The following is an 11,735-nucleotide window of genomic DNA, read 5'->3' as shown; positions in this document are numbered from 1 at the left end:
AAAGGTTTGATGTGACTCCTGCTACTAATGTTCCCAAAAAACCATGCCTGCTGACAGCTGAACAAAATTTTAGCAGCTAAGTTTCAAGTTAGCTTAAGCCCAGGGATCCTGCCATTGCTAAAGCCTAAAAGCAAAGGCCAAGTTCACAACTGTGCCAACAGAACAAGTCTCTAAACACAAGGGATCCCAGAGGGAAGACCTTGGTGGACTTCTGACTTACATCCACTGAGGACAATGGACAAATAGGGACTTCTTGAGGGAAGGGCCAAAGCCAACTCATTAGTTCACCAAGGGACAAATGCAGAGTGACACCGAAGCACTGCTTTCCAATGTGTCTGGGAAAATACGCCTCATGCCATGAACTGACTGGAGTGTGCTACCTGTACTTTTGTTCTTTTTGAGTGGTTGGTGCTGTGTACTAACTTGCTAGTCTACATGGACGCTCTGCATGGTTGCTATAGCAGTGAGCTCCACCTTCGGCACAGGTTTACACTTTTAAAATTAATAATAATAATATTTATTATTATATTATGTTTATTATATTAATAATATAATTATTATTAATTATATTGTCATATTATTATACATTATATTATTGTATGTTATAATTATATATTATTAATTATTACTATATATTATTTCTTCTTCTTTTATATATGAGAAGTAGAGAAAACATGACTAAGCCCCTGGTTATGTGACAATGACATATTACTTCAAAAATGTATGAGGTAAACTACAGACTACCAGAGTTCTTGAGCATGAGCCCAGTGTAATAGATGAGCAGAATTTTAAGCTATTTCCTCTTCAGGAGGGGATAAATACCAGAATAGTGGTATTAGATTAAGAAAAGAAATTTCTGTAAGTGTGTATGTGTCTAGGAAGTAGAAAAGCGATACTTGCTTATTTTCCTGCCCGATGCCCACTCATCCTCTTCTGAAAGCTGTCCTTCATCCTTTGGAGGAAGTAGACATCTCATAGTCCTTGTTGCTCTATACGAGATGTCATTCATTGCATTCCAGCCCCTAAATAGGCTGTATTATGATCAGGGCCCAGGGTTGAACCCAGGCTCTGGAGGGGGAATACAACTGGAAACCACTCATTTTCTTGGTTTGGGGGTAGGAGAGCTTGAGAACAGAAATAGATTTACACTTAAAAATAAGAGCCTAACATAATGACAGATTGCTGGCTTCCTTCTGCAAGCCATATCCCAGTCAGAGGGACTTTACTGAGGAGGAATTATTGTCTTCTGGAAGAGCCAGTTAGAAAAAAAAAAAGAAAAAGAAAAAAGGAAAAAAAGAAGAAGTAAAAAGAAAAGAAAAAGAAAAAAAGAAAAAGAATAAAGAAAAGAAAAAAAAAGAAAAAAAAAAAGCTCAGAGCCATGGGAAGAATCCTTTTTACTCGTATCTGTGACCCCAGTTCATTGGTGAAATCTTGAATTTTAGGAGCACTGCTCATAAAATAATTTGGGTAAAAATGTTCTATGAATTATGCAGCATCCAACTAATGTTGATGAAAACACAAAGTTCTAGGACAACATTAAAGGATTAAGTTAAACAAAAGTCAAAACTTCATGGCCTGAATGTATCTGATAACATGGTATAAAAGGGAAATCCTGGGTCCAAATTGTTATCAATATCACGGCAGCCTATTCTTGGGCAGGGGTCATTGACAGCACCTGGATATTTGTTAGAAATGAAGAAAAATGTCCTATTTTGCAGTGAAGAGGGTACCTGCGTGGCTGATGCAACAAGTGGCATGTGGGGAGCACTGCTCTGCAAGGTACGGACTTTGTTCATAATAGAGGGGTGCTAGGCTAAGGGATTTCAAGTGCATCTGGGGTTATAAATGGTAAAGCTGAAAAGAAAAAGACATAATAGCACATGAAACTTAAATTGAAAAATAGAAAGAAGTAGATGTTTCTTTATGAAGAAGAGTAAGTGTGGTTGCAAAGGAGGAAAAAAAATGGAGTCTCCATGCTGCATACATATAGTGGACACTATAGTTGTCCAAAGGAAAGAGCCTCCAAATAGTCATGTAAGGAAGGACAGTATCCAGAGATGTTCAACTCTAAACTAGTTTCAGCTGTCAACTTGACAGCCCAGCGTTATCTGAGGGAGTCTCAGCTGGAGGCTGATCTGAATCGGATTGACCTATGGATATGTCTATGGGGTGTTTCCTTGATTGTTGATTGATGTGGGAGGGTCCAGACCACTGTGGGCAGTGCCATCCCTAGGCAGTGGCCCTGGGTGGTATAAGAAAGCAGCCTGAGCACAAGTCAGAGGGAGTGTGGCAAGAAACAGGTTTTCTCCATGTTCTGTATCAATTCCTGCCTCTAAGTTTGTGCCAAGAGCTCCTACCTGTCTTCTTTCCTCGATGATCATGACCTAAAATTATAAGATGAAATAAACTCATTTCTCCCCAAGGAGAAATAATCTAATACAAGGAGAAATAATTTAATACAAGGAGAAAAAAATTAAAAAGAAAAACCCTAACCTGTGAGGGAGATAGAACTGACAAGGAATAGACAAGTGTGATCAGGTACGTTCGTGTCTATTGTTCTGGATTAATAAATATGTAGACTACTCAAGTCTGTAAACGCCAGAGTAGAGAGAAAAGGAGACATTAGGACAAAATGGGGAAAGTAAAATTGGTAAAAGGAAAGCATTAGAACTTTGAAGACAATTTGTTTTCAGGTCACTTGGAAAGACTCAGTATGAAAATATATGTTTAGTATATATAGTGTCATATAGTAGAGACAAGACTTAAATGTACAGAACAGATCATTGTGAATGTGATTTTTCGAGATTAAAGACTGATAAAGTGGAAGCCAATGCTATATTTATTGTATGCCAAATTTCCTAAATGTAACTACACTCCATTCAAATGTCCCTGTAACTTGAGTGTGTTTTCATTGCACACAGTTATATAGTCTTCCTTTATTATAATGCATTATTGATTAATGCTTTCCCTTTAACAGCCTACGCTAACTCCTGCTGTCAGTTTGATTAGATTGAGAAATGTCTAGGAGATTGGAAGAGCACACTTCTGAGTGTGTTTGTGAGGGCACTCCCTGAGATAACTGAGGGTTGGGAAGTACATCTTCCCTAATTGTGAGCAGCACTATAAGAGACTCGCATCTCTGAATGAAGTACAATAACAAAGGCTTGCACCCTCTTTGCTTCCCAGCCTCCATGAAGTGTGTAGCTTTGCACTGTTATGCTATTTGGGACTCATACCATATACCTAGAAATATAGATCCATCCAATCATAATCTGAAACCCATGGACCAGAAAGCCCAGATGATTCTTTCCTCTAAAGTTATTTTCTCAGATATTTATTGCCGCAATGAAAAGATGACTGATATGTACACTGTGGAATTTAAAAGTCCAGGAACTACAGAAGACACCCCAACTTAAAGAGCATGTACTGCAGAAGAGCATTGGGTGAGCAGCACCTACCCTGGCTCTGGCATCCACAAGAGCACCATTCCTCAGGAGACATCGGACCACTTCCACCTGCCCTGCCCGGGCCGCCATGTGAAGTGCTGTCTCGCCACGCTGCCGGAAAACAAAGATTGTGCAATCATAAATAACCCACTGCCCTGGACAGCAAAGAGTAAAGATGTCCCCTTGGTGAAATTCAGCAAGTTATCCAAGTGTTTAAGTGATCTATAAGAAGGCATAATTGTTCAGTTTAGAAAAACAGTTTTGCATCTTCTCTATCTTGAGAAGGACAAACATTTGGAAATGTTTTCCATCAATGACAAACTAGGGAACTTACCCAAACATCCAGGATACCCTGTGGTTTAGCTTCACAATCAATCCTGTGTAGCTTACATCAGTTTGGGTGAAGATGTGATCTTTCAATCTATAAACCTAAAATCTGTCATCCATCCCGTTCAATGGAAACTCCAGATGTCAAAGATCAACACATTGCAAAACAATACCATAACATCACTTATACCATAATAAATAATTGCTTTTCAAATTTCAAACCACACTGCTGAACACAATCTTTTGTCTGATTTGTGGTTTTTGTTGTTGTTGTTGTGAAATTAAACTATGACTACTCATATGAGAAATCTAATTTTTCCAGGAAGAAAAATTTCCCTGCTATTTTAATTCATTTTAATTATCATATTGATTATTTTAATAATCAATATTATTTAATTATCATGTTTCATTGTAGATGGTGACTTGGATGGCTACTGAGAGGTGAGTGATGTCACTGTTTACATTTTCACTTGCTGCACGGGCTTCACGACAGGCCTCAGGTGTCTATACAATACCCAGGTCTAACATACTCCTCAGGAGATGATGAAGATAGGGTTAGAGATGAGATTATTCTTAGAGGGAAACCTGTTCTCACTGAAGGGGGCAAGGGTTGGGTCATTCTAATAATCTCATAGTTAGAGCACAATATTAGAATGAAACAAGCTGAGTCAGCACAGCTGTTCTAGAAGGTAAGCTGACAATAGAGAAGCAGAGGAATGCATTTCACGTGAACTAGATTAACTTTAAACTTGCCTACGTTGGGATGGCCTGTTTCTGAAAAACTCTTGTAACTAAGAATAACGTCTTGATTCTTTGCATGAAATACTCTGAAATCTAAAAAGTTTTACAGTGAAATGAGTCTGTGTGTGTGTGGGGGGGGGGATCACTGCTCATGGCTTGATTTTCTCACCATGCCGACATCCATTGCTTTTGCAGCTATGAGGAATGTGTGTCAAGTGAAATGATTAGAAAGTGTTAACCTAGACATGAATGTGAGTATTGTCTTCTGGGCTAAGAGCTCACGTGTCATCTACTGGCCTTGTTTTCTGATGGCAAATTTTGACTTTGTAAACCAAATGTGTATGAAATGTGCTGTTTTTTAAAGTAACATGAGTCAAGCTTGTGTGTACTCTCTGGATGCACGGTGAGAGTTTTCCTCTCTGGGCATACATTTATCCTTTTTCTTGCTGTTATTCACATGGGTCTAAATAAATCAGACTGGTGTCTTATGATTATCGAAAGAGAAAAACTCAACATTTTGTTTCTAGGTTTGATAAGGTTAGCTATTTCACTAATTTTTTTTTGTAGAAATAAAGACAAGAATAATTCCAGAAATTAATTCAAATATCCCCCAAAGAATATCTATATAATTTTGGTTTACATGTGTATGTTTGAGCCACATTTTAATAACTTTTCAAAATATAAAAATATTTTAAATACTGGTCATATATATATATATATATATATATATATATATATGTATTTAAAACCTTTATTTTATACCTACATTAAGTTATTTTTTGGCTTGTGAACATTTGAAGGTGATGGTCTATACTCATGCTTCATATAAAACAATGACCTTCATATTCCAAAAGCACAGCTCATCACCCTACTTTATAAGAATTGTCTTGTTAAAACCTTATTTACTACTTTTGGAATAATGGGCATTTACTGTAAACCGTGCTTACCTTTTACTATTAATATTTCACCTTGTTTATGGAGAAGTATAAGGAAAGAAAGTCAGCAAATATTGCCTTACTCAGAACCTTCCATTTCCTGATTGTTAGGCATAGCCTGATCTCCTCATTTCAAACTACTTAACTTTGGAGATTGGAAATAGTGTTAAATATAATATAAATTGGGAACTTAACCATAAATCCGCTAATTGGTTACAAGAAGATAGAAATTGTTAATGCCCGGCATTGCACTCTTGAATGCTTGCTGTTCTGCTCTTGCAGTTACCAATGGATACATTCGGGTGTATTATATAATACAAGTCGCCAGTTAAAGTTTACATATAGGTTTTCTTGGAATGGAATTTGTCAGGAAAAAAATGTATCTGCAAATGTCTGAGTTCTTGGTGTATCTTCCGCTTGGTGTGAATTTTCAGACAAAACAAAACTGGCAGGAGAATGCATATGTTCACATCCAAAGCGAATACCAAGAGTCATGCCTCTCTTTCATAGCTTTAGAAGTGGCTCAGCAGACAGCTACATGGACTCCCGCCTTGGCTGCATCTAGCTGGAAAGCATCAAAGCACAAGAGACAAAATTGCATTCAGAATGCAACACGACAGAGGTCAGCAACACACAGAGGTGCCAAGGGTGGGTTGCATTGGGGTCAGGACATGACTGACACTGTCACAGCAAGCAGGCAGTCCGTGTCCACACAGCTTTGTCACCAACTCACAGAGGTCTGGATCCAGTAGCCATATCTTTCCCAATATCTTGAGAACACACAAGTTCACAGGCACCACACTGCTAGAGAAAGGTGTATTCCCCCTAAATGTAGGCTTGCAGATTTAGTAAATTAAAAAGGTCAAGTGTCCATCTTCATCTTAATTCCAGAAAATCAAGTAATTACTTGATCATGTTTCAACAGTTGCCTGGCATCTACTTACACAGGAATTCAGTCTTATCTGGAATTAAAATGGAATAAGGAGTCTTATATCTTAACCAGTAACTTTATGCTATCTCCAACCTGAAGGATATAGCTTTTGAAAAAATAAAACACACATACAAGAATCAATCAGGGATACTGCTGAAAGGGTAGACAGGTGTTCCCCATGTGTTTGTTTGGAGGGGCTGAAGGTAAACAATGCAAGGACAAACGGACCAAAGCAATGAAGGAATTTGAGGTGACTGTCATCTAAGAACTGAAAGTTAACAAAGCCACTGACAAGAATCTAAGATTCTTTCAAAGCCCAAAAGGATGGGACTACTAGAAACGTATGTGCAATCGAATTCTCTCCATGCCCTGAGGAGATGATACAACAGTTAAGTAATCAATAAACTACTTAGAATTCATCACTTAAGTGGCTGTTCATGAATTTTTTTTTAACCAAAAGAATTTTCAAAAATCTCTTTTGAAAGAAATTTCACCCAGTGCTGTGGAGCATGCCTGTAATCTCATCACTCAGGGGACAGAGGAAGAAGAATTTCTGTGAGTACAAGGCTAGTCTGATCTACCGACTGAGTTCCAGGACACACAGGGCTACAGAGAGAGGCCCTGCCTCAAAAAAGCAAAAATGAAAGAAAGGAATAACATCCTAGTTCCCTATTTAATACAATTGCAGATATTATTATGGTAATACAATGATATAGTTTATCATAATATCACCATTGCTTCTATAACTTTTTAGATATTGAAATGTAAAGAAGAAACATGGAAAAACAGAAATAAAAAGAATAAAAACAAAATGGCAGAAGTAGGTAAGCACACAGTAGTGCTTTTCTTGAAAGTTATTAGTCTGTGTCCATGACAGGTTCAATTTCTAAGAAACGAAATTAAATAAAAAATTAAAAATTGTAGGAAATGACAATATTTAATATTGTAATATTTAAAAGGGCAGAATTTGGTATTGAGTAAAACAATAAAAAGCAGAAAAGATGAATCTCTCTTTCGTGTGTGTGTGTGTGTGTGTGTGTGTGTGTGTGTGTAAGCCACAGACTTAGATTTCAGGTGACTTCTTCAATTGTTCTCTACCTTATATTTTTGAGGCAGGGTCTCTCACTGAACATGGAGCTCACCCGTTCAGCTAGACTAGCTGGTCATGAGCCGAGGGTGTGTGTGTGTGGGGGGGGGGGGGGCGCGGGGCTCTTATCGGTCTCCAAGGCCAGCACTGGGATTGCAGAAACACACAGGACTTTGAATGTTGAATGACAGGGATGGAACTCAGGTCTCTGAACTTAGGTAAGCACAGTAATGACTGAGCCATATCTCCAGCCCTGTGAGTTATTTAAGCATTAAAAAAAAAAAGTTCAGTTTAAGTTGGCACATTAGGAAATGACTCCTGTATTTGGTGATTAAGAATTGCCACATAACATTACATTGGAGCCAATATGCTATGACTAAGGAAACATAAGTACAGAACTGAAATTCTTTAATAGTTTTATGCTCTCCATTTTTAATAATATAAAGGATATATCAAATAAAGTGGGTTCTCAAACGGACTCTGAACACTAAAACCTTCAGGAACTATACAAAATACAGAGAAATGAGAACATGGGGGGATTCTGGGCATTCTGTTTCATAACTTAAGTGGGGAAAGTTACCCCCAAATTCGCACATGCTGCAGTCTACAGCTACAGGTACAATCATTTTAATAATGGCTGCTGACATTCATGTAGGGAGAATTATTCTTTTGTATATGCTTTTAAAAATTTTAACCCTCTGTGGTCCTGGGGCTATCTATTATCCAAATGAACATGTACAGTTGGTTCTCTCCTTCCCTGGGGAAAATTTGTTCCAGATGGTTTGCCATAAGACAATGAACAGAGAGATTTCAAAGGGAGGTTCAAGACAGTGAGAGAAATACATATATCAAGTGAAAAATCCTAAATTAGACCAGAGAGAATTCTGTACTAAGAACACCCAGTGGTTATTGGCAGAAAGAAACGTGCTGAGAGCAGCATTCATATCAGAATATCGTTGATAACTATTGCAGGGGTGAGAAATCTCCACTGCGCATAGGAATGAGGTCAAAGTTAAAATTGAGTAGTAGACAGCAAATGCAAGTAGAAAAGGGGATGCTTTGATATCCATTATCTTTATCACTGACCTGTATCTGGCTAGTCTTTGCTAAGCTTGAGTATGGAGCTTTATTTAATTAAAATTACATGGAATACAATGTTCTCAAGCAAACTAGGGTGAGCTTTAATGACAGTTTTGTAACCCATCATTCATTCCCATTCAAAGTGGTGTGTGTGTGTGTGTGTGTGTGTGTGTGTGTGTGTGTGTGTGTGTGTGTTTGAGGAATGCTGTCAAGGCTGGCTCAGACTCACAAACCACCTGCCTCAGCTTCAAAGCAACTCAGGACTGCAGATGTTTATGACCGACCTTAGAGGAGCTTTAGAAACCATATCTTGTTTTACTAAATGCATTAGAGGAATGTTTAATCCATCTGCACCAGGAAGCCTAAGCTGTGTCACTGCCTACCTTCCATTTTGTTTCCCAACATGTGGCCTCTGCATTCAGTAAAGCTCCAAATGTTATTTTACAAAATGTCTCAGAGGCTGCCTCTGAGCTCTGATGACACACACAAGCCCACACACACACACCCACTCTGATCCTCTCGCTCTCTTTCCCTGTGGTTATTCTGACCCAAGCCATACTCACAATGTTAGTGACATCTGGAGAGGCTCCGTTCTGCAGCAGAAGGAGGACAATGTTCAAGTGGCCCATGAAGGCAGCCACATGTATTGGTGTGAGGCCAGACTGCGAAACAAAGCGACAGTAGCTTTACTCCTCTGCACCATGGGCTTTGGGGCTTCTTCAGATAAATAAAACGAGTGAAGAGGACAGAAGATGGGTGAGAGGAAGAGGAAGGTATAAGAGGAAATGTTTGGTGAGAAGCTGAAACACTTTTCTACCTCTGTTATAGCTTGGATTGAAGCCCCATATTTCACGAGCAGTTCCATGACTTTGATGCGGTTTTTCTTGCAGGCAATGTGCAGTGGAGTAAAACCATTCTGTGCAAAAGACAATCGAGTTAGTTGAAAACATGCAGAAACAGTTCTCACGCAACTCCATGCTGGCACATCGCAGGCGATAATGTCACATCATGTCACATAATGTCCCTGTCTCTTCAAACCCTATACAGGTGGTGGTGGGATTTGGGAAGAGAACGGGCGGTGTGTTTGTATGAGTATTGAAATTTGTTCCTGTCATTCTGAGTGCGTACTGAGGGAACGAAAGCAGAGGAAAGTGTGTGAGCCTACTTTTCAGAGAAGAAAAACTGGAGTAATTATGTTTTAGACTGCCTATGGTGTTGTAGGCTATCTTGACTGGTCAGGTGAGGGAGAAAAGATTGGACTGGGTAGAAGTAATTTTGATGATGAAGGACCAGCTTCTCGGAGCATAAGAATTGTTCATCTAAGCTTGCAATATGACGGCTTTATAAAAAGTGTTTCAGCTTTGCTATTACTTTCTTAGGGAGGGTTTCAAATTAGCAGACATCATTATGCTGAAAATATTTATATGAGAAGTTAAAATCTATATTATAACATGTATACCAATCAGACCCATTTTTATTTTATAAAGAAACGATTAAGTTCCCAGATATATTTTATTTTAAGAAGAAATGACTACATTGCTGAATATTCTCAAGAAAGAGATGGTGAATTTCTGGAACACCTTTGAGAGCTAAAGTTAAGTTGGGCTTTCTGAAAGGCACTTTCAGCTTTGTAAACTAGGTTATTATTCAGGAATTGGAGAAATCACAGAAAAATTTATCTACCCCCATGCTAAGCTGTTATGTATTATATTTGTTGGTTTTTTTATTTGAACAATCATCTTTTATAGAATGATACCTATCTTGCTGATTAACAATTTTAAATATCCCAGTGGGGACTGAGTATCATTTGATATTTTTATATGTTACCGGTTCTCAGGAGAACATACAGTCTCACTCAAGCTGGTGACTTTGTATTCTTTACAATGGAGTAATCAACATAATTTATTGAGTCATGTCTCCTGTTTATAATCTATGTTGTAAGCCAGAGATAAGAAGCAACATGTACATGTGGTACTAAAATACATGCAACTAATCATCTGTGAGAATCTATAAGCTTAGTCATCACTTAGAAAGTATTAATCACATAATAAAAAGTATTCTTTACATAAAAAGTATTTTCAAGTTACAGGAAAATCATTGTCTTCACATATTTGAACATGTTCCTGGAGGTACAATCACTTTCTAAGTAATTAGTAATAAATGGATTTCACTGAAATTTTCCAAATAAATCAGTTTTAATTGATAATTTAATTGATTTATTAATTTATACTTATTGATCAAATGTTTGACTGACTTTTGAGTCAGGGTGAGCTGATTTATTCCAGCCTGACTACAAATTTGCTATGTAGCTAAAAATGATTTTCAACTTCTGATCTCCTGCCTCCACTCCGTGTTGAGACTAGAGACATCTGTCATCATGGTTTATGTGGTGTGCTTGAGATCAGACCTAGGGTTTTGTACTTGCTAGGCAAATGTTCTCCATATTCACTCACTACCCTAGCCCAATATTTAATCATTTTTAACAAGAGATTCTCAGAACTGTTTGAGGGGAATTTTAATTGACATAAACCACATTAACATATAGGAAAACAAGACGTGCCCTTAGAGGGAGATTAGAGAACAGCTGGCGTAAATTAGTACCTGCCTAGTGTAATAATTAGTTAGGCTATAAGTGAAGCAAGAAAGGTTTATTCCATAGTAGACTGAGGGAGAGATAAAGCTACCCTGGGGATGGCCTCCTACTGTTTCTTTTCAGCAGGTCCTGGAATTCTTTAAAATGCTTTGCGAAGCAGGAATACACTAAGAACCACCCAGAACATGGCTGAGTATTCAGTCCACAAAGAAAATGTCCAAGTGAACTCTCCACCAACGTATATCATACAGTCAAATACATTCACTAGTTTACAGTCTTTTTTTCCTTAAAAGATTAATAAAGATCAAAATTTTCGTACCTGCATCCTAACTCTAACATTTAAAGATACCTAGAACTAATTTTATTGTTTTTGTTTTCTGAGTTTTTGTTTGTTTGTTTTAAGGTTTGCTTTCTTTTTCTTCTACTATTGGCTATCCTTGGATTCATTCTGTAGACCAGGTTAGCCTTGAGCTCAGAGATCCACCTGCCTCTGCCTTCTGAGTACTGGATTAAAGGCATGTGCCACTACACCTGCTATTTCTTATTTTTTATCATTTAGTTTCTATTTTAAAACACTCATGATCCCAGAGTTTCA

At 37.9% G+C, this 11,735-nt stretch overlaps 1 protein-coding gene across 2 annotated transcripts in view; it reads right to left on the bottom strand.

Moving 5' to 3' along the window:
* Positions 1-11,735, bottom strand: part of Ank2 (ankyrin 2) — a 567,056-nt gene that overhangs the window by 94,421 nt on the left and 460,900 nt on the right. For both annotated transcript variants that reach the window (XM_028760361.1, XM_028760362.1), the window contains 3 exons: positions 9,365-9,463; positions 9,111-9,209; positions 3,459-3,557 (listed from right to left, as the gene is read on the bottom strand). In XM_028760361.1, coding sequence (XP_028616194.1) covers positions 3,459-3,557; positions 9,111-9,209; positions 9,365-9,463 — 297 coding nt within the window. The remainder of the gene's footprint in view (positions 1-3,458; positions 3,558-9,110; positions 9,210-9,364; positions 9,464-11,735) is intronic.

Source organism: Grammomys surdaster, unplaced genomic scaffold (assembly GCF_004785775.1).
Source record: "Grammomys surdaster isolate TR1022 unplaced genomic scaffold, NIH_TR_1.0 126531, whole genome shotgun sequence".
NCBI classification, from domain to species: Eukaryota; Metazoa; Chordata; class Mammalia; order Rodentia; family Muridae; genus Grammomys; species Grammomys surdaster.
This window is presented reverse-complemented; position numbering and strand designations above follow the sequence as displayed.